This window comes from Balaenoptera borealis (assembly GCF_965194805.1).
Source record: "Balaenoptera borealis genome assembly, chromosome: 14".
Classification (NCBI taxonomy): Eukaryota; Metazoa; Chordata; class Mammalia; order Artiodactyla; family Balaenopteridae; genus Balaenoptera; species Balaenoptera borealis.
In genome coordinates this window covers 69,069,076-69,092,105 of record NC_138875.1, presented here as the reverse complement: position 1 = coordinate 69,092,105, position 23,030 = coordinate 69,069,076, and the positions used below count along the sequence as shown (strand labels likewise).

At 38.4% G+C, this 23,030-nt stretch overlaps 1 protein-coding gene across 4 annotated transcripts in view; it reads left to right on the top strand.

Moving 5' to 3' along the window:
- The window catches only part of TTC28 (tetratricopeptide repeat domain 28), a 648,733-nt gene that overhangs the window by 358,749 nt on the left and 266,954 nt on the right, over positions 1–23,030 (top strand). For all 4 annotated transcript variants that reach the window (XM_082355559.1, XM_082355558.1, XM_082355557.1 and 1 more), the window contains 3 exons: positions 4,077–4,224; positions 10,844–11,116; positions 12,014–12,144. In XM_082355559.1, coding sequence (XP_082211685.1) covers positions 4,077–4,224; positions 10,844–11,116; positions 12,014–12,144 — 552 coding nt within the window. The remainder of the gene's footprint in view (positions 1–4,076; positions 4,225–10,843; positions 11,117–12,013; positions 12,145–23,030) is intronic.

The window sequence follows — 23,030 nt, the reverse complement described above, 5'->3', positions numbered from 1 at the left end:
CTCTGAGATGAGAAGAATGTCCACTTATTAAAGACCAAATACTAACAATTTTAACAAAAGGGCATAAATACTTTGGTGATTAGTTACATTTTTATTTCTGCTAAAATGTTACAAACCCTAACTATTAGTAAACAGTTACTGTAGGTAGCAGTCAAGACGTTTATAGCTTTTTATATTCTTCCCCTCTAGACTGTGAGCACTTGAGGGTACAAGCCCTGTGGTACACATCACAGTGACTGGTGCTGTAGATTTTTAGAGAATGTTAATTGAAGGCAGGATGGAAGGAATGAAAACTTATACTTGTAACCTACTTGTATTTCTGTTTTTTGTGAGATTAAGTAGCATGTGTGGAATAAACACTGAAAGTTCTTTGTGGTGAACAACAAAAAAATATATGAATGACTCTGCAACACTTTAAAATCTAGGCATTCCCCCTTTAGTCCAGTGTATTAACTAGCTCCCTATAAGTCTTTTTTTTTTTTTTCCTTTGGCTGCCCTGCATGGCATGTGGCATCTTAGTTGCGTGGTATGTGGCATCTTAGTTCCCCAACCAGGGATCGAACCCGTGCCCCTTGCATTGGAAGCGCAGAGTCTTAACCCTAAGTCTTTCTTCTTGGCTAAAGCTTCAGGTTAAAACCATTGTTCTCAGGGTTTAGGTGCTCTCAATAGTCGGTCCATATTGCCTTCCCTTCTCCATCTGCTACATAACCAGTGACCAGAATGTGGGTATATGCATGGGGAGTGCTGAGGCAGGGGGTATGTTATCTTGGCTGGGCACCAAGTGTTCAACGTTTCTTCATAGGCCCCACTTTTCCTTGGTGTGCTGCACATATACTGCCTCTCCTCAGTCCTAAGTGACCCAAATTTGCCCCTTTCTCAGATGACGCTGCTTCCTATGAAACCTGTGATAGTAAGAGAAAAATTAGGTCACATCAATCTTCTTGAAGTTATAGTAAACAGCTGTGAAACTCAGCACTTCTTGAACTTTGCTTTGGAAGAGGCTGGCGGAGAATCCTCTGGGTGGCTGCTACATCTCCCAAGACCTGTTAGTACCAATTTCTTTTAGTCAGGTGGTTCAGATTTTGTCTGGGAGCCTTACAGCTGTGAATTTCCCAGTTGCCAGCAGTCTTATATGGGGCAAGGGGGAGGAGTGAATAAAGCAGTGATAGGAATTGGATAATATTATATTGAATAATGAAATATTTTCAATATTTATTGGACTCTCCTTATATTCTCTTAGTCTATAATTATGTTTTCTTGTTATGATTATGTTCTCATTAACTAATAATCAGAATAGCTCACTTTATTAAGTATTTACTCTATGTCAGGCACTGTGCTGAATTCTTTTTATTCTATCACAGTAACCCATAATCTAGGTTTTATCATCATCAACTTGAACTCCATAGTGGCATATCTCTCACAGAAGTATAGATAACTAATTTTTATTCAACAGCTATTCATACATGCAATTAATATTGCATGGGAGTAAGTTGGGAGAGCCCCACTTTGTAAATTAGGTGCAGGGATATGTCAGAGCTTGACTCATTATGCTATCTTGACAAGAATGCAACTCTAAGCTTTTAACTGAGAAAATCTTATAAAATTGTGCTGGGGATTCTGGAAGGACATAAGGGAGGATCAAGGGAGACCTTGGAACCTTCTCACCTATATCTCTTTTCAAAATCTTCTGAAGAAAGGAAGCCGAGACTATGGGCAGCATGATCCAGTCATACCTTTTTTCATCTAATTTATGAGTGTCCTAAGAAAACAAAACATGCATGCCCTTCTTTAACTCCTTTGTGTATTTGACACCATAACTTGCCATTAATGCTGAACTTTGCCTACCTACTAGGGAGTGGATACATGGGGAGTGGATGTCATACTTTTCGGTGATTTCATTTGGCAGATGGAAAAATCAGTTATTCTCTCAGTGAAGTAATGAACGATAATGCTTTGCTTTAAACATGCAAGAAATTATCAAAATTCATTGAGACTAATTTAAATTTTTGTGTTTTTCCTCCAGTTTTATTGAGATTTAATTGACTTACAGCACTGTATTAGTTTCAGGTGTACAGCATAATGATTTGACTTACATATACTGTGAAATGATTACCACAGTAGATTTTTGTGGTTCTTAAAATATGTACCTGAAATCATTACTACAGACACATTTTGTCTCTCTCCATAAATAATAGAGTTTACAGATATTTGGTGTATATATATATATACACACACACACATATAGAAATACATTTTTTAAGTTTAGCTTTAATATAGAATTTATAGAATTATGTAAACTATAGTTAATTTTAGTTGGAATGTGGTACATATTACCTCTTGGATTATAGAAATCACCTAAAATGTGAAATGAAAAGGGTGGTGAAAAATATGTATAAAGACATTAAAGATTAAAAAGTGGCTGAGTCCAGTGAAAGGAAGTGATCTTATGAATTAGTAATGAAAGTGCATTTACAGGTTATTGTCTTACTGGAGTCTGAGTTTTAACAGCTGCTAGTAGTTTAAACTAATAGAAGTCTGAATAGCCCATAATAATTTGAGTATTCATTCTGTTTATGGATTGTTCCTTAATAGAAACACTGAATAGTATTGCCTATCTTACATTACCTCAAAGTGTAGTTATAAAAATGAAATAAGTAAATATGTTTTATAAACATGAAAGGTGCTCTCTTTCACTCTGTATGTGTGCATAATATAAAATTATAAAATTATGTATTAACTTTATTGAGTAGTTGTTTGAAACTTCATTTATATTCCATGAATACAATTTGTTACAATTACAAAGTACACTGGACTGAAAAAGTTACATTTATGTTACAAACATAGAGTATTGTAAAAGTATTTAAGCTAAATAGGAGGCCAAGTATTTTAGAAGCAGATGTCATATAAGCAATGAATGCATTAATATGTCAGTTTTATGTGTTATTTAATCAGGTACAAGGTCCTTTGCTGGTTAAATACTGGTAACACATTGATCATTTACTTGTTTTTACTCTGTGTTCAAAAACAAACTACACATTCTTAAGATCATTCTGAAGTTTAAATATTTTATTAATTTTCTGGCCCTTTCTGCAATTAGCTGGAAGGAGGGTTGTTTCCTTATATTCACAGTTGATAATACTAGTTTTTTAAACCAATCCAATTAAACAATACAAAGGACAGCAATCTTATTCTGTTTCTAAGCAAAGCACACGTATTTTTAAAATTTATTTATTTTATTTTTTTTGGCTGTGTTGGGTCTTCGTTGCTGTGCAAGGACTTTCTCTAGTTGCGGCGAGCGGGGGCCACTCTTCATCGCGGTGCGCAGGCCTCTCACTGTCGCGGCCTCTCTTGTTGCGGAGCACAGGCTCCAGACGTGCAGGCTCAGCAACTGTGGCACACGGGCCTAGTTGCTCCGCGGCATGTGGGATCTTCCCAGATCAGGGCTCGAACCCGTGTCCCCTGCATTGGCAGGCAGACTCTCAACCACTGCGCCACCAGGAAAGCCCACGTATTGTTAATAATAGTTTTAAAATATTATGTCTGAAACACCACATTAAATGTAACCATGTTGTGTTACTCATTATTACAGTTATCTTAATACTAATCACATATTGATTTATCTCTTTAATTAATGAGGAGAAGTATAAAATAAATGGAATTTGAATATCTCTCATTTGTCTTGCGCTATACCAGATACTTTGGTGAGATGTAAAGAAATCTCCAAACCCCTGTCCTTGAGGAGCTTATGCTATTAAAGTTGGGATAAAAGATTTTAAAAATCATCAAAAAAAAGTAAAAGTACTATGTGAATAAATACCAAAGAATGTGATAAAATCAATGTGTTCTAGAAGGGAAAATAATGAAAGTTTTAAACGTAATTTGCCTGAAAGAAGTATGCTTACATTTTATGATGTTCAGAGAAATCAGATTTGATTATAAACACTTTGCTAGGTTTTTGAACCAGGACCACCTCAATTTTAGTTCTGCCGACCTGTTGTTCTAATCAAGAATCCTCATCAGCCTTGGTGGAGCATTGTGTATAAGTAAAACATGCATTATCTTTTCTTTATTTCCAGGCATACTTCCGACAGGGTGTTGCCCTCCAGTACCTTGGACGTCATGCCGATGCCCTGGCAGCCTTTGCATCTGGGCTGGCTCAGGACCCCAAGAGTCTCCAGCTTCTGGTGGGGATGGTAGAAGCAGCCATGAAATCTCCCATGAGAGGTAAATATGATGAAAGTATTTGGTCCAACACTAATTTACATTAGAACATTTCTAGCCTTTGAAGACTTTAGACTCAGGCATTGAGAATGAATAGGTTATGAAATTAGCTAAGATTGGATATTTTAGACCAAGGAAGACCAGGAATCACTGTCAATAGGTGACATTAATGAGGCACAATGGGATGGTGGTAAGGCCACTGGCCTGGAAGTTTGTGGACCTAGATTATATTTTTGAATTTTTTGTTAACTAACTGTATAACTGGGTAAATGAATCAACTTCTTTGGATTTTAGGGTTACATAAGGAATCCCTATGTTTTTTGTAGTTCTAAGATTTTGTACCTCTAAACCAAAACACCTCTACTAGTAAGTTGATCTGCTCAGTTGGACCAATATGCTATCTAGAAATAAACAGATAAGAGACGACATTAAACATTTCATGAGAGGAAATATGGATCTAACTGTAGGCTATGTCTAACATTTTTCAGAGGAGCATTAAAAGATTATGTTGACTTGAAAGAGGGAGAAACATGGTAGATACATGGTTTTCTCCTATACTACTTTTGAATTATACCAATTGGTATTCTGGGACAACAGTAGATTGAAAATAGTACTGTGGAGGTTGGAGGAGTTCTAAGGGTCAAATCAGATTGGCTTCCCTTTGAGAAACATTGATTTTTGAGGAAGGAGTTCTTGGGAAGATTGGGTTGAAAGTGTACACCAGTTGTCATCTTTGCAGAGTGATGGAGACACTAAGGCAGGTTGATGGCAAATAGTAGACAGCTAATGACGTTCCACACTAATTAGGTACGTCAAGCAGAACTCTATTTTTGTTTCTGAAATGGTACGTTTTTGAATTAACCTAAAGATTTTGGTGGCAGTATCATTAGGTAATTTATTTAGTTTTGAAAATGTTTGCAGCATTAGATAATTTTAATATACAGGCTAGTATGGTACTTGGCTCAAAATATGTGCTAAGTAAAAGTTTGATTAACTAAATGATACTCGTATGGCCTCTGAGCAATTCATAACTATAAAAAAATACTTTCCTGAAAGCGAAGATTTCATGTTCTAGAAAAAAAGTGGAAAGGAAGCCTCTCTTCATGCGATTTTATAACCCCATACAAAGCTGAGTCTTTGCTGCAGGAACCTAATGGCTTCTCCCACCGGGGGACCTGCTGTTAATAAACTCTGACTTAGAGCAGATGTACTTTGGAGCTCCATGACTTGGGGAGGGAGGGGGAATGGACAACAAAAAAAAATCAATCTGTCTCTCCTTTCCATTTTTCTAGTATTTTCTCATTCTCTCCCTATATCCCTCTGCAAGTAATTTACATGGAACATTTTTTATTTAGTTCATGAAGATATCCCTTCTTTATTCTGAGGTATTTCTGCTGCTGCCTTAGTATACTGGAGTGAATGTGTTGAGATCAGCAGAATCATACTTACCATTTTGCCTTTGAAGCAATTTGTTTAGATAAATATAAGAAAATCTTCTCTACACTGCAAGAAATAGCTCAGTGCTTCTGTCAGCCTTCGGGTTTTCTGTGCCATGTTCTTTCCCGTCTTATACTGAGTGACCTAAGGGCGACCCTGGAGAAAGCTGCATCTTACAGGTGCCTGGAGCACTTTAATATTTTCTTCTCTTTCCTTAAAGCAATTTAACTTATTTATTTTTGTTATTGTCTTTACCACTGTAGCTATTCCAGGTGGGCCTTTCTCATCAACATTTTATAGAAAGACTGTTGCTTTGCACAGTGTTGTTCTGTGCATCATTTAACATCTTAATGACCTCTCTTTTTGTCATATGGTTATAATTCACAAAATCTGTCATCATTTGATGCCCATTTTTTACCCACTGTTTATTTTAGCCTCCTGCAGCGTTCTCAGTTTCTGCCATTGTTGCATAACTGTGCAGTCCAGGACACTTTACATGTAGGTCTGATCTGTTGTGTCAGTTGTTTTTGTTTTGAAATTCTGAAATGCAATAGGGAAGCTCCCTCGTCCAGTGCTTCTGTAAGCAAACAAAGCTCCCACGATGTGCACAGAGTTCCTGTGGTTTGGCCTTTTGGGGACGTTTCAAGATTTTCTTTAAAGATAGGGCTAATCTATAGTAATATACTCTTGTTCCCAAATAAATATATTAATCCACTTTGGAACTTACTTGATTTTTAAAATATTGTTGTTGCCTATATTGCTAACTGCATTAAGTCTTTTTTACTTTACTTTTGTGGTTTCATTCATGCTCACCAACCAGATATCAGATAATCTACTTTTCCTGTAGATATATTTACATCACTATATGTAATGTATTTCCCTTAAATCATTTATGTAAATGTACAAATAAGTATTAATATAAAATGAGACTCTTTCATGACCCTCAAATTATCCTTCTACTATTTTCCATTTCTCCCTTTTAGATAGTCTTTCAGCAATTTCAGTTCATTGTATCTTATAAATGTTTATGTAAATTTGGATGGTGTAGCATAGTACTACTGCCAACCGCAGATTTAATAATGTAATTACAAAGTGAGATTGTGTTTACCTTTATTTGTTCCTCTAAAGACGCTAGGGCTGCTTCTTGCTGAGGGTTCTCTTGTGTATATTTTCTCTCCTCTTGTTAATTTGGTAATCTAAAGACTATTACATTTATGGGCTATCACCTGTCGTGGTGTTTCTACCAGCTTCAGAGGATCCAGGAAGCTGATTTTATGAAGTACTGGTGGAAAATGGCTTGAATGTATAAGCTTTTCTCTCAGAGTCAAATTGGGGCTCACCTTTTATTTACCTGATTGTCCACCCTTGGTAACTCTTTCCCTCTGATTCTCTTTTAAGTGGCAGTCACTTTGCACAGAGGGCCTGTTTCTGAAATGTTATGTTAAAAAAAACCTGACTTTTCCCCCAAGGGTTGGACTCTAATTCCAGTACTGCCATTTGCTATCCCCTTGACTGAGCAAGGTTGCTTCCTTTCTGTGCACCTCAGTTCTTATCTGTAAAAGGGGTGTGATAATAAGTACCTCCTAATATTGTTTTTTAAAATATTTATTTATTTATTTGGCTGCATTGGGTCTTAGTTGTGGCACACAGGGTATTCGTTGTGGCATGCAGGCTCTTCGTTGCAGCATGCAGGCTTCTCTAGTTGGGGCGCATGGGATTCTCTCTAGTTGGGGCGCATGGGATTCTCTCTAGTTGTGGTACACGGTCTCCAGAGTGCCCGGGCTCAGTAGTTGCGGCGCATGGGCTTAGTTGCCCTGTGGCATGCGGGGATCTTAGTTCTCCAACCAGGCCTTGAACCCGTGTCCCCTGCATTGGCAGGTGGATTCCTAACCACTGCGCCACCAGGGAAGCCCTATACAGTTTTTATACATTAAAAAAAAACTTATCTTACCACTTTTATTTATCAAATGAGTGTACAACTGCTAACCAGACCTTCTGATTAGTGAGTATGGACAAATGAGACGTAATTACAGCCCAAAGCAGAGAAGTTTGACATTAAATTTTTTTTAATTTATGTCAAGTGAAATGGACTTTTTGTGTATATATCTTTACACATGCATAGATGCAAACATAGATGCATTTACATGTATATACACATATGTATTTAATATTGACATATACTTATCTATAATGTGTATAGATTTATGTAACCATCACCACAATCATAATTGTGATACATTTGACAAAGTGAGGAAACTGAGGTTATGTGGCTTTGAAATCCAGGTCTCTTTATCCTTAGCTCAGTATTTTCTGTGTTATTCCACATCAGCTTCCTTCCCCATAAATATTCTCTGGGCCATTCAAGCTGCCCTGTTCATCATTCGTTTTCATTCCATGTACCTATCTTTCATTCCATGCACCTTTGTTTAGGACAAACCTTCTGCCTAAAATACCCTCTACTCACAGAAAAAAGTACAAAGACTTGTCTAAGTCCTACCCTTTCTTTAAGAAATCAGGTTCTGTTTTTATGAAGCTTTCTGATTACCCTTGATAATCACTCCCTTTTCCAAACACTTATAACATATACAGTATTTGAGCTTGCATTATAATTTATCTTTTTTATATGTATAGTCTCTTCCCTATATACTACAAATGGAAATTTGATCTTTTACCTCTTAATCCTTCCGTTTCATTTTTATTTAGTAAAAATTTGTACAAATGAAGATTTCCTTTTCTTTTGAAAATCTTCCAGGTGTTTCCCTTGGTCCTCTAACTGTGGCAATGTTCTCTCTTCTTTCTACTATTGTGTAGCTTTAGAGGCTCTATTGGATGACTCTTTTTTTGAACTTAGCCGTGGTTGCAATGGTTAAAAAAATCACCAGCTGAAAAGTAGAATCTTTGCTGGCCATCAGTCATTTTGTGCCATCTGTGTCTGAACACTCTTCCTGTGTTTTGGGAACTCCCTGTCTTTTACTTCTGCCTCCTTGCCTTCCACTATAAAAGTTGAAAACATCAGATCCTAACTTTCTCATCCTCCTTTGCAACTGAGACTCCACCTTTGAATTAGGAGCTAAAGGCTGAAAGAAGAAAGGATATACAGAATTTGTTCCAGTGGTGGCAGGTGGCAATAGTGACATCTGTTTTCCAAGGGTGACATTTAGTAGTGGTGGAGGCAGAATTACAAGCTGCAGTGTCCTGTGTTTACTTGCAGTGGTGATGTTGCCTTCACCAGGAAGCTTTTGTGACATGATTTTGACTGTGGGTCTGGAGGCCTGGTTTTCCACCCTTTATTTATTTATTTGTTTTTGGCTGTGTTGGGTCTTCGTTTCTGTGCAAGGGCCACTCAGTAGCCACTCAGTGCATTTCTTCTCTGCTTAAAATCAGCCGGAATTGACTTCTTGTGTGAACAAGAATTTTGCCTAGTATGGTATCAGAGAGCCTGGACTTAGATCCATGCAATAGGTTCTTGTCTTGGCTTTGTCCCAAGCTATCTGACCTTGCGTGAATACTCAATACTTAAATACTCAGATTCTTCATTTCTAAAATAATGGTGTTGGGCTTCCCTGGTGGCGCAGTGGTTAAGAATACGCCTGCCAATGCAGGGGACACGGGTTCGAGCCCTGGTCCGGGAAGATCCCACATGCCGCGGAGCAACTAAGCCCGTGCGCTACAACTACTGAGCCTGCGCTCTAGAGCCCGTGAGCCACAACTGCTGAGCCCACGCACCACAACTACTGAAGCCCGCACGCCTAGAGCCTGTGCTCCGCAACAAGAGAAGCCACCGCAGTGAGAAACCCTCACACCACAACAAAGAGTAGCCCCCACTCGCTACAACTAGAGAAAGCCCACGCACAGCAACGAAGACCCAACACAGCCAAAAAAATAAATAAATAAAAATAAATAAATTTAATAAATAAATAAAATAAGGGTGTTTTCAAGGTCTTTTCAGCCCTAAAATTCTGTTATTTTTGCTTCTGCTAATTGGCCAGTGGGATGCTAATGTGTGATCATCACTGGCTGCCAAATCCATCAGTGGGTACCACCAAAATTCTGCTCACAGTTATTTCAGTATGACATTGTTCTTTTCCTGTTCTAGCAATTCCTGGGTTCTTGTGCCTGTATTTAACCCTATTGGTTAGCAAGCGTTTACTGGTACTGTGTACTGCTTGCATCTTGACAGGTGTAAAAATGTTCTTTGTTCTCTGTTTAGTGATCTGATTGAAGGGAAAAATGCTTTAGGCACCAGTAGGTTTCGAGGTTTCCGTGGTAATGTTGATTCAGATGAGCGCTCCTTAGTGGCAAGTGGAGATTTGAAGTCATAAATTGTAAAAATTACATTTTAATGCAGTACTGTTGGCTGAGAGATTCACAGTTTAAAGAGACCAACCTTTCAATAGTTTTTTTTTTCACATAGGCACAGTGGAACAACTAATGTGAAACAGTTTTTCAGGAAAGTTAACAACAAAAGTGTTACAAGTGCTACCTCATTGTAAGGTTATAGTCATTAGCTCTGCTACAGTCTTTTTAAAAAAAAAAAAGAGGAGGAAGAAGGAGCTTAGAGGTCATCCACTTTGAAACCTAGCTTCAAAAGGAAAGAATCTCCCTGTGGCTTCCTGACCCCTAATCTGTGTCCTTTCCATAACATGAAAATAAAATGAGATAAACATTAATTTTGTCTTTCATCTTACCTTAGTAAACTCAGACGATTTCTTTTTTCTTCTTGATATGCACGGAAACCAAAAATTTCATGTGATTTGCTTTATTGTGATATTTGCTCTGTTGCAGTGGTCTGGAAGCAGACCCACAGCATCTCTGAGGTCTGCCTGTATACAGTAGGGGTGGGACTTGAGTGATGTGCCTGTGATATTTTGAGAGGGCAGGAGGTCAGAGAAGGGAGAACCATTCAGGGAAAATGGTGGGTCCTGATCAAAGAAAGACCAGAAGAGAGGACGAGTGTGGCGTATGCATGTGAAAGTGATGTAAGGAAATTACTGGAAAGATATTGGTGTTACCCAGTCGTATGAATGAGTGGACAGTGAGGGTGGTGCTAGATCGAAAGGTTGAAGAGTTTGTACCTGAAACAGGCCATAAAAAGGTATGATAAACATTTGTTTCTAGAGCGTATTGGAAAAGATTGTTTTGTGTATAATCCTACATTCTCTTATTTTCTTTTGTTTTTCTTCAGACTCCCTCGAGCCCACTTATCAACAGCTTCAGAAAATGAAACTGGACAAGAGTCCCTTTGTGGTCGTGTCTGTGGTTGGGCAAGAACTCCTGACAGCTGGCCATCATGGGGCCTCTGTGGTTGTCTTAGAAGCCGCTCTGAAGATTGGCACCTGCAGCCTCAAACTAAGAGGTTCCGTTTTCTCTGCGCTGAGCAGTGCTTACTGGTCTCTCGGAAACACAGAGAAGAGCACTGGATACATGCAGCAGGACTTGGATGTAGCCAAGACCTTAGGTAGAGTTATGCTTTTCTCCTTTATTTCAGTACAGAAAGGAATTGAAGAAAGCTGATTAACCTGACGTGAATGGGAGTAATATGTGCAATGAAAAGTGATTGTACCTCGGGAACATTCTTAGTTTTAGAGTACTTAGGTCTTTAGGACTTTTCATTTAACAAGGTATCAAGCTCCCAAAAGGCCAAAAGATATGGATTAACATATTCATTGCCTCCTCAGAGATACGGGCTCACAGATTTACTATCTCAAATGATAGATTTGTGGGTGAATCTTTCACCTTAATTTTCGTTTGTGCCTGCATTAGAATGCACCGTCATTTTGTTGGAGGAAACAGTGCAGCGCAGTGGTTGAGACCGTGGACTATGGAGCCAGACTGCTGAGTTTAGAATCCTGGCTCTGCCACTTAACTAGCTGTGTGACCTTCGGCAAGTTGCCTAATCTCTGTGCTGCTGTCGCCTCATTTTAAAAAAAATGTGGTTTATGATAATCATCACAGTGATTATTCAAGGACTTGCAGGACTGCAGTAAGAGAAGAGAGATGGTGAGCCTGCCATCAGCATACTTGTAAAGAAGCAACATATTATGGTAGGTGTGGAGTAAAGTGACTGAACCAACAAGCTGATGGTTGTTCAGAAACAAAGCAATGACCTCTCATTTCCAGAACACTTATGTCCCTGACTGCAGTTGTATGTTATAACATCAATAACCGTTGTCCAGAGATTTAACTTCTAGGACCATAACTTCCCACATAGAGTCTTTTAGAAGAAGAAAAGAAGGCAAGTGAAATCTTAGCTAGTAAATCTGTGCCTCTTGAAGTAAGATGGCCATTATATATTATAAATAATGCTGTAACTTAGATAAATTTTATCTTTTTTTTTTTTTTAAACCCAATTCAGGTGACCAGACAGGAGAATGCCGAGCTCATGGGAATCTGGGCTCTGCATTCTTCTCCAAAGGAAATTACCGGGAGGCTCTCACTAACCACAGGCATCAGTTGGTGCTTGCCATGAAACTCAAGGATCGAGAGGTAGGAAGTTTACCTGCAGATCAAAACCAGTTTTTTTTAAACATGGGGTCTTTTTTTGCTGCTCAAAATGTTCTAGGTATCTTAAAATATTACTTTCAGGAGTTGATAATCATTGCTTCTAACTTTCATCAACAATGAGGTGTTGAACATCTATCACATACAGGACTTGGGGATATAGAGGTAAATGAGACATGGTCTCTGACCTCAGGATCTAACAGCTTGGTCAGATACATTGTTCTTATTCTCTTCAAATGTGCTATGGATATATGTAAAATTAGCAAAAAGCTATATCATTATGACATATTCATTAAATTAAAGAAGCACACATTATGCTTTATCTGAGATGGAGTATTATTGCTGTGAATCCTTCACATTGTTTCTTTGGTGGATTTTTAACTCTGGTGGTAGAAGCATGTTAAGTCTCACTGACAGACCTGAATCGTAATGATAGAGAAATACCATCCTAGTCTTTTCTAGATAAATGAAATGAAATATTCTCAGAAACTTGATATCCAGTAGATGCAACTTGATGGTGCCTGCAGAGTGGAAAGAGGGTAGGGTTTGGTAGGAGACAGACCCAGATTTGAATCCCTGCTTCAGTTCTTCCTGGCTCGGGGATCTTGGGGAAGTTATTATTTAACTTCTCTTTGCCTCTTACATCTTATTCAGAAAATGATGATTCTGTTTATTCCATACACAGTTGTGATAGGATTATAAATAATACATGTAAAGTACCTAGCATGGTACCTGGAATTCCATAAATGGTAGTAGTAATATAATATTATAAATAAGAATGAAGTTAATAGCAGAGGCAACAGTAAATTTATGAATTAATCTATGTGTTGGGAAATATGTTTAGTTACATTTACATCTCAGAATGTCACTGTAGGACGTTATGGAGATTAACTATATTATTTAAATGACCCAGCATCTTCATGTCTCTAGAACACAGTCAGGCACTAGAAAGGAATTGGGAAAGAAAAAAACCTTTACTTCAGTGGCATGCTGGAATCTCCCCTTGGGAAAGCTGGACTCCTAGAAAGTCTCTCTCATCCATGGGTATCAGAAAAAAGCCTTTGAAAGCTCCAAGGGCGGTGAATTTGGGGCAATTTTCTTCTCAAGAGAGTTGCCTAAACACTTTTCTCTTTACCTATTTACTCTTAGTTTACAAACATTTCTTATAAGCCAGATTATCTGATTTCTTGATGTTAAGAGAATGAAAAGAGGGCTCAGATTTCTAGAGGCAGATATACTGATGGCATTAAGAAGTGAGAGCCAGGTTTAAGAACTAAAACAGCATCAGTATCTAGATAGAGCCATTTAGTGTAGGGACATATAGCTATAAATATGTCAAGAGCTGAATTTATACCCCATTTTCCTAACCTTTGAGGTGTATATATTAGCTCGATTACTGGATAAGCTAGAAAGACTTTTAATTAGGGACATAGGGTTGTGATAGGTATTAAAAAGGAGAACACTCAATCGCTGCCAAGATTCTGGAAATCCAGAGGAAACAGAGACTGATATAGAGCTGAGGAAGCTTTGTGAAACAGGTAGAAATCAAGCTGGCCCCCAAGTGAGATGCAGAAATTGCCATATGGGGTTCTAAAACCTGGTCAGCAGATAAGTCATGTTTTGCTGAGTGATAAGATAGTTTATTCCTTTAGCAAAAAACAGATATTTTCCACCATCCTATTATATATATTATATATATAGTCACAGATTCTTGGGTTTTTTTAAAATTGAGTTTTGAACTTTATTTATTTATTTTTGCTGCGTTGGGTCTTCGTTGCGGCATGCAGGCTTTCTCTAGCTGCACGCAGGCTTTCTCTAGCTGCAGCAAGTGGGGACTACTCTTCATTGCGGTGCTCGGGCTTCTCATTGCGGTGACTTCTCTTGTTGTGGAGCATGGGCTCTAGGTGCACAGGCTTCAGCAGTGTGGCACGTGGGCTCAGTAGTTGTGGTGCACTGGCCCAGTTGCCCCGTGGCATGTGGGATCTTCCAGGTCCAGGGCTTGAACCTGCGTCCCCTGCATCGGCAGGTGGATTCTTAACCACTGCGCCACCAGGGAAGTCCCCATGGTTTTTTTAAAAGGTGATATTTATTAGTTTTATCTAATTACATAAGAAATACATGAAAATAACCAACTGTAAGCTTACCATCCTATTAATATTTTGGGTATAATCTTTTGATCATATATGCAGTTATAATTGTTCATATGTATTCACACAAGAATTGAAATCCTATTATATACTGTTTTAACTTGTTTTTTCATTAATATTTTCAACTTATTTTTTTTTTAACATCTTTATTGGAGTATAATTGCTTTAGAGTATTGTGTTAGTTTCTGCTGTATAAGAAAGTGAATCAGCTATATGCATATGTATATCCCCATATCCCCTCCCTCTTGCATCTCCCTCCCACCCTCCTTATCCCACCCTTCTAGGTGGTCGCAAAGCACCAAGCTGATCTCCCTGTGCCATGCAGCTGCTTCCCACTAGCTATCTATTTTACTTTTGGTAGTGTATGTACGTCAGTGCTACTCTCTCACTTCGTCCCAGCTTACCCTTCCCCCTCCCCGTGTCCTCAAGTCCATTCTCTACGTCTGTGTCTTTATTCCTGTCCTGCCCCTAGGTTCACCTTTTTTTTTTTTTTTTAAATTCCATATATATGTGTTAGCATATGGTATTTGTTTATCTCTTTCTGACTTACTTCACTCTGTATGACAGACTCTAGGTCCATCCACCTCACTACAAATAACTCAATTTCGTTTCTTTTTATGGCTGAGTAATATTCCATTGTATATATGTGCCACATCTTCTTTATCCATTCATCTGTCGATGGACACTTAGGTTGCTTCCATGTCTTGGCTATTGTAAATAGTGCTGCAATGAACATTGTGGGACATGACTCTTTTTGAATTATGGTTTTCTCAGGGCATATGCCCAATAGTTGGATTGCTGGGTCGTATGGTAGTTCTATTTCTAGTTTTTTAAGGAACCTCCATACTATTTTCCATAGTGACTGTATCAATTTACATTCCCACCAACAGTGCAAGAGGATTCCCTTTTCTCCACACCTTCTCCAGCATTTATTGTTTGTAGATTTTAATTTTTTTTAATTTTTTTTATTTTTTAACATTTTTATTAGAGTATAATTGCTTTACAATGGTGTGTCAGTTTCTGCTTTATAACAAAGTGAATCAGTTATACATATACATATGTCCCCATATCTCTTCCCTCTTGCATCTCCCTCCCTCCCACCCTCCCTATCCCACCCTTCTAGGTGGTCACAAAGCACCGAGCTGATCTCCCTGTGCTATGTGGCTGCTTCCCACTAGCTATCTATTTTACGTTTGGTAGTGTATATATGTCCATGCCACTCTCTCACTTTGTCCCAGCTTACCCTTCCCCCTCCCCGTATCCTCAAGTCCATTCTCTAGTAGGTCTGCATCTTTATTCCCGTCTTGCCCCTAGGTTCTTCGAACCATTTTCTTTTCTTTTCTTTTTTTTTTAGGTTCCATATATATGTGTTAGCATACGGTATTTGTTTTTCTCTTTCTGACTTACTTCATTCTGTATGACAGACTCTAGGTCCATCCACCTCACTACAAATAACTCAATTTCGTTTCTTTTTATGGCTGAGTAATATTCCATTGTATATATGTGCCACATCTTCTTTATCTATTCATCTGTCGATGGATACTTAGGTTGCTTCCATGTCCTGGCTATTGTAAATAGAGCTGCAATGAACATTTTGGTACATGACTCTTTTTGAATTATGGTTTTCTCAGGGTATATGCCCAGTAGTGGGATTGCTGGGTTGTATGGTAGTTCTATTTTTAGTTTTTTAAGGAACCTCCATACTGTTCTCCATAGTGACTGTATCAATTTACATTCCCACCAACAGTGCAAGAGGGTTCCCTTTTCTCCACACCCTCTCCAGCATTTCTTGTTTGTAGATTTTTTGATGATGGCCATTCTGACCGGTGTGAGATGATATCTCATTGTAGTTTTGGTTTGCATTTCTCTAATGATTAATGATGTTGAGCATTCTTTCATGTGCTTGTTGGCAATCTGTATATCTTCTTTGGAGAAATGTCTATTTAGGTCATCTGCCCATTTTTGGACTGGGTTGCTTAGTTTTTTGATATTGAGCTGCATGAGCTGCTTGTATATTTTGGAGATTAATCCTTTGTCAGTTGCTTCATTTGCAAATATTTTCTCCCATTCTGAGGGTTGTCTTTTGGTCTTGTTTGTGGTTTCCTTTGCTGTGCAAAAGCTTTTAAGTTTCCTTAGGTCCCATTTGTTTATTTTTGTTTTTATTTCCATTTCTCTAGGAGCTGGGTCAAAAAGGATCTTGCTGTGATTTATGTCATAGAGTGTTCTGCCTATGGTTTCCTCTAAGAGTTTTATAGTGTCTGGCTTTACTTTTAGATCTCTAATTCATTTTGAGTTTATTTTTGTGTATGGTGTTAGGGAGTGTTCTCATTTCATTCTTTTACATGTAGCTGTCCAGTTTCCCCAGCATCAATTATTGAAGAGGCTGTCTTTTCTCCATTGTATATTCTTGCCTCCTTTATCAAAGATAAGGTGACTGTGTGTGTGTGGGTTTATCTCTGGGCTTTCTATCCTGTTCCATTGATCTATATTTCTGTTTTTGTGCCTGTACCATACTGTCTTGATTACTGTAGCTTTGTAGGATAGTCTGAAGTCTGGGAGCCTGATTCCTCCAGCTCCGTTTTACTTTCTCAAGATTGTTTTGGCTATTTGGGGTCTTTTGTGTTTCCATACAAGTTGTGCAATTTTTTGTTCTAGTTCTGTGAAAAATGCCATTGGTAGTTTGATAGGGATTGCATTGAATCTGTAGATTGCTTTGGATAGTATAGTCATTTTCACAATGTTGATTCTTCCAACCCAAGAACATAGTATATCTCTCCATCTGTTGGTATCATCTTTAATTTCTTTCCTCAGTGTCTTACAGTTTTCTGCATACAGGTCTTTTGTCTCCTTAGGTAGGTTTATTCCTAGGTATTTTATTCATTTTGTTGCAATGGTAAATGGGAGTGTTTCCTTAATTTCTCTTTCAGATTTTTCATCATTAGTGTATAGGAGTGCAAGAGATTTCTCTGCATTAATTTTGTATCCTGCTACTTTACCAAATTCATTGACTAGCTCTAGTAGTTTTCTGGTAGTATCTTTAGCATTCTGTATGTATAGTATCATGTCATCTGTAAACAGTGACAGTTTTACTCCTTTTCCGATTTGGATTCCTTTTATTTCTTTTTCTTCTCTGATTGCCGTGGCTAAAACTTCCAAAACTATGTTGAATAATAGTGGTGAGAGTGGGCAACCTTGTCTTGTTCCTGCTCTTAGAGGAAATGGTTTCAGTTTTTCACCATTGAGAATGATGTTGGCTGTGGGTTTGTCATATATGGCCTTTATTATGTTGAGGTAGGTTCCCTCTATGCCTACTTTCTGGAGAGTTTTTATCATAAATGGGTGTTGAATTTTGTCGAAAGCTTTTTCTGCATCTATTGAGATTATCATATGGTTTTTATCTTTCCCTTTGTTAATATGGTGTTTCATATTGATTGGTTTGTGTATATTGAAGAATTCTTGCATTCCTGAGATAAACCCCACTTGATCATGGTGTATGATCCTTTTAATGTGCTGTTGGATTCTGTGTGATAGTATTTTGTTGAGGATATTTGCATCTATGTTCATCAGTGATATTGGCCTGTAGTTTTCTTTCTTTGTGACATCTTTGTCTGGTTTTGGTATCAGTGTGATGGTGGCCTCGTAGAATGAGTTTGGGAGTGTTCCTCCCTCTGCTATATTTTGGAAGAGTTTGAGAAGGATAGGTGTTAGCTCTTCTCTAAATGTTTGATAGAATTCACCTGTGAAGCCATCTGGTCCTGGGCTTTTGTTTGTTGGAAGATTTTTAATCACAGTTTCAATTTCAGTGCTTGTGATTGGTCTGTTCATATTTTCTATTTCTTCCTGGTTCAGTCTCGGCAGGTTGTGCATTTCTAAGAATCTGTCCATTTCTTCCAGGTTGTCCATTTTATTGGCATAGAGTTGCTTGTAGTAATCTCTCATGATCGTTTGTATTTCTGCAGTGTCAGTGGTTACTTCTCTTTTTTCATTTCTAATTCTATTGATTTGAGTCTTCTCCCTTTTTTTCTTGATGAGTCTGGCTAATGGTTTATCAATTTTGTTTATCTTCTCAAAGAACCAGCTTTTAGTTTTATTGATCTTTGCTATTGTTTCCTTCATTTCTTTTTCATTTATTTCTGATCTGATCTTTATGATTTGTTTCCTTCTGCTAACTTTGGGGTTTTTTTGTTCTTCTTTCTCTAATTGCTTTAGGTGTAAGGTTAGGTTGTTTATTTGAGACTTTTCTTGTTTCTTGAGGTAGGATTGTGTTGCTATAAACTTCCCTCTTAGAACTGCTTTTGCTGCATCACGTAGGTTTTGGGCCGTCATGTTTTCATTGTCATTTGTTTCTAGGTATTTTTTAATTTCCTCTTTGATTTCTTCAGTGATCTCTTGGTTATTTAGTAGTGTATTGTTTAGCCTCCATGTGTTTGTATTTTTTACAGATTTTTTCCTGTAATTGATATCTAGTCTCATAGCGTTGTGGTCGGAAAAGATACCTGATATGATTTCAGTTTTCTTAAATTCACTAAGGCTTGATTTGTGACCCAAGATATGATCTATCCTGGAGAATGTTCCATGAAAACTGGAGAAGAAAGTGTATTCTGTTGTTTTTGGATGGAATGTCCTATAAATATCAATTAAATCCATCCGGTCTGATGTGTCATTTAAAGCTTGTGTTTCCTTATTTATTTTCATTTTGAATGATCTGTCCATTGGTGAAAGTGGGGTGTTAAAGTCCCCTACTATGATTGTGTTACTCTCGATTTCCCCTTTTATGGCTGTTAGCATTTACCTTATGTACTGAGGTGCTCCTATGTTGGGTGCATAAATATTTACAATTGTTATATCTTCTTCTTGGATTGATCCCTTGATCATTATGTAGCGTCCTTCTTTATCTCTTGTAATAGTCTTTATTTTAAAGTCTATTTTGTCTGATATGAGAATTGCTGCTCCAGCTTTCTTCTGGTTTCCATTTGCATGGAATATCTTTTTCCATCCCCTCCCTTTCAGTCTGTATGTGTCCCTAGGTCTGAAGTGGGTCCCTTGTAGACAGCATATATATGAGTCTTGTTTTTGTATCCCTTCAGCCAGTCTATGTCTTTTGGTTGGAGCATTTAATCCATTTACATTTAAGGTAATTATCAATATGTATGTTCCTATTACCATTTTCTTAATTGTTTTGGGTTTGGTTTTGTAGATCTTTCCCTTCTGTTGTGTTTCCTGCCTAGAGAAGTTACTTTAGCATTTGTTGTAAAGCTGGTTTGGTGGTGCTGAATTCTCTTAACTTTTGCTTATCTGTAAAAGTTTTAATTTCTCCGTTGAATCTGAATGAGATCCTTGCTGGGTAGAGTAATCTTGGTTGTAGGTTTTTCCCTTTCATCACTTTAAATATATCCTCCCACTCCCTTCTGGCTTGCAGAGTTTCTGCTGAAAGATCAGCTGTTAACCTTATGGGGATTCCATTGTATGCTATTTGTTGCTTTTCCCTTGCTGCTTTTAATATTTTTTCTTTGTATTTAATTTTTGATAGTTTGATTAATATGTGTCTTGGCATGCTTCTCCTTGGATTTATCCTGTATGGGACTCTCTGTGCTTCCTGGACTTGATTGACTAGTTCCTTTCCCATATTGGGGAAGTTTTCAACTATAATTTCTTTAGATATTTTCTCAGTCCCTTTCTATTTCTCTTCTTCTTCTGGGACCCCTATAATTCGAATGTTGGTGTGTTTAATGTTGTCCCAGAGGTCTCTGAGACTGTCCTCAATTCTTTTCGTTCTTTTTTCTTTATTCTGCTCCCTGGCAGTTATTTCCACCATTTTATCTTCCAGCTCACTTATCTGTTCTTCTGCCTCAGTTATTCCATTATTGATTCCTTCTGGAGTATTTTTAGTTCCAGTAATTGTGTTGTTCATCACTGTTTGTTTGCTCTTTAGTTCTTCTAGATCCTTGTTAAATGTTTCTTGTATTTTCTCCATTCTGTTTCTGAGATTTTGGATCATCTTTACTGTAATTAGTCTGAATTCTTTTTCAGGTAGGTTGCCTATTTCATCTTCATTTATTTGATCTTTTAGGTAGGTTTAGGTAGGTTTATGTAGGTTTTTACCTCGCTCCTTCTTTTGTAACATATTTTTTTTGTCGTTTCTTTTTTTTTTTTTTTTTTGATGGGTGGTGCTGTATTCCTGTCTTACTGGTTGTTTGACCTGAGACATCCAGCACTGGAATTTGCAGGCAGTTGGATAGAGCTGGGTCTTGGTGCTGAGATGAGGACCTCCAGGAGGCCTCACTCTGACTGATATTCCCTGGGGTCTGAGGTTCTCTGTTAGTCCAGGGGTTTGGACTCGGAGCTCCCACCACAGGATCTCAGGCCCGACCTCCAGCCTGGGAACCAAGATCCTGCAAGCTTTGTAGCACAATAAAAAAAAAAAAAAAAAAAGGAAGAAAGAAAGAAAAAAAGGAGCAGCACAATATCGAAGAATAGAAAACAAAATAAAATTAGAAAGATAAAAAATATGTTAGGTAAAATAAAACTATAATTGAAACAACTGCAACAAAGTAAAAGAAAACCACAACAAAAAAAAGAAAAAAAGGGGGGGGGACAAGCCAAAAGGAGAGATCACTAACAAAGTATAAAGAATAAAATAAAATTAGAAAAATAAAAGATTAGGAAAAATAAAAATATAAAAGAATCAACAACAGTGAATCAACAAGGTAAAACAGAACCCCAATCTAAAAGAGGAAAAAAGAAAAAAAGCCTTGGCTGTGAGGGCGGAGGTTAGGTGAGGGGTGGAACTTAGGCATGGGTGGGGTTTAGGGTGGGACGGGGCGTAGGCGGGGTGACGTTCAAGTCTGGGCGGGGCCTCTGCTTAGGACCTGCGCAGAAGGGGAGAGGCAGCATGTGGAAAGGAGGGCTTCTGGAGTGTGGAGTTTGGGAGTTTGGAGGTAGGGCCCTGAGTGAGGGTGTGTGGGTGGAATTTAGGCCCAGCTCATTGGAGGGGGTCTCCGAGTATGGAGACAGGGAGCTGGGTGGGGGTGTAGGTGCGGGGCTTGGGTTCTTTGAGGCAGGAGGGAGGCTCCGAGGGCAGAGGATTAGGCCTGGGAGCCCAACAGGCTTCCCGGTGCCTAAGTGGACAGGGAAAGCACTGGCCCATTCCCTTCTGTTCCTTCTCACCCCTCCCTCACCATCTCCCCCATCACCACTGGACCCCTAACCGTGGGTGGGTCCTGCTGGGTGTAGGGACTTCTTCCCTACCCCAGCCACCCCTCACAGTCATGCCAGTCCTGGTCCAGCCTTTACTTTTGCTCCCCCTGCCCTCCTTCCCACTCCCTCAGGACCCGTGCGGGCTGGAGGGGGCCTCGGTGGGCAGAGGATCAGGTCTGGGAACTCAACAGGTTCCTGGGGGTCTAAGTGGGCAGGGGAAACCTGGCCACGGCTCCCCTTTGATCCTCTGCCCTCCCAGTGGTTCCCAGTTTCCCCCTTCGGGGGTGGGATCCCTTCCCGTCCCCCAGCTGCCCCTCAGGGGCACCAGTCCCTTCCTCTCTCCACTTCTCCTCCCGATTCACTCCCCCCACACCCCATGTCCTACCCAGTTGCTGGGGGTTCCTCCCATCCCCTTAGGTGTCCGTGGTCCTCCACCGATACCTGGTAGGTGCCCTAGTTGTGAGGAGATGCGAATTCCGCGTCTTGATAGTATGCCATCTTGTCCTGTCTTCCACTTATTTTTAAACATTTCTTCATTTTATTAAATGTTCTACTGAAGGTCTTTTGGCTTTATCATAATTTATTTAATCTTTCCCCCTACTGTTATACATTTAGTTTGTTTCAAAATTTTTGGTATTATAAAATCTGGAAAAACATCTTTATAGATAAATCTTTGAACATATCTCTCATCATTTCTTTTGGTTAATGTATTAGAAGTGGGCTTGCTTAGAAAAAAACACATTAAGGCTTCTGATATTTATTGCTAAATTGCTCTCAGAAGGGCTGTATCTGTTTTCAGTTCTACGAGCAGTGTATAAAAGCTTTCATTTCCTTGCACTAGCTAACACTAGGCATTACTGTTAAAACTAAAAAGTCAGTTTGATATTTTAAAAAATGATATCTTATTGTTTTAATTTGCATTTCTTTGGTCACTACTGGGTTTACTATTTTTAAAAATTTCTTTTATAAAGATCTTGAATACTCAAAATATGTTTTTCTATTGCAATATTGGTTATTTTGTATTGATCTGATTCTGGGCATTGCTGTATCATTCTACTGAGCAGTTGGGCAATTTGTGTTCTAATGTATAGTTTTAATTTTTGTTGCTCTATAATATATTTTACATCTGCTACAAGTCCCATACCATTATTATTATTTTTAATGTCTAGGATATTCTTGTCTCTCTGTCCCCCATCAAATGAATTTTTAACTCATTTTGCCAAATTTTGGAGACTCTCCCATTGTGGTATTTACTGGAAGTGTATTAAATTTACTTGTTAATTATGGATAAATTGATGTTGTTTCAATAGTTGATCTTCTATTTAAAGAGCCTGGTCTGTTCTTTCATTTACTCTTTATTCCCCTTGCTGATCTATACTTTTGGGGAGGTTTTTCCCTAGATATTTAATATATATTGTTGGAAATGGGATATTTTTTCCATTGTGTCTTTTCTGAAAATTAGTTATTGATGGCAAAGAGGGAGGGTGTTTACTTTGCACGTTTTGTAATTGACTATGTGAAAATTGT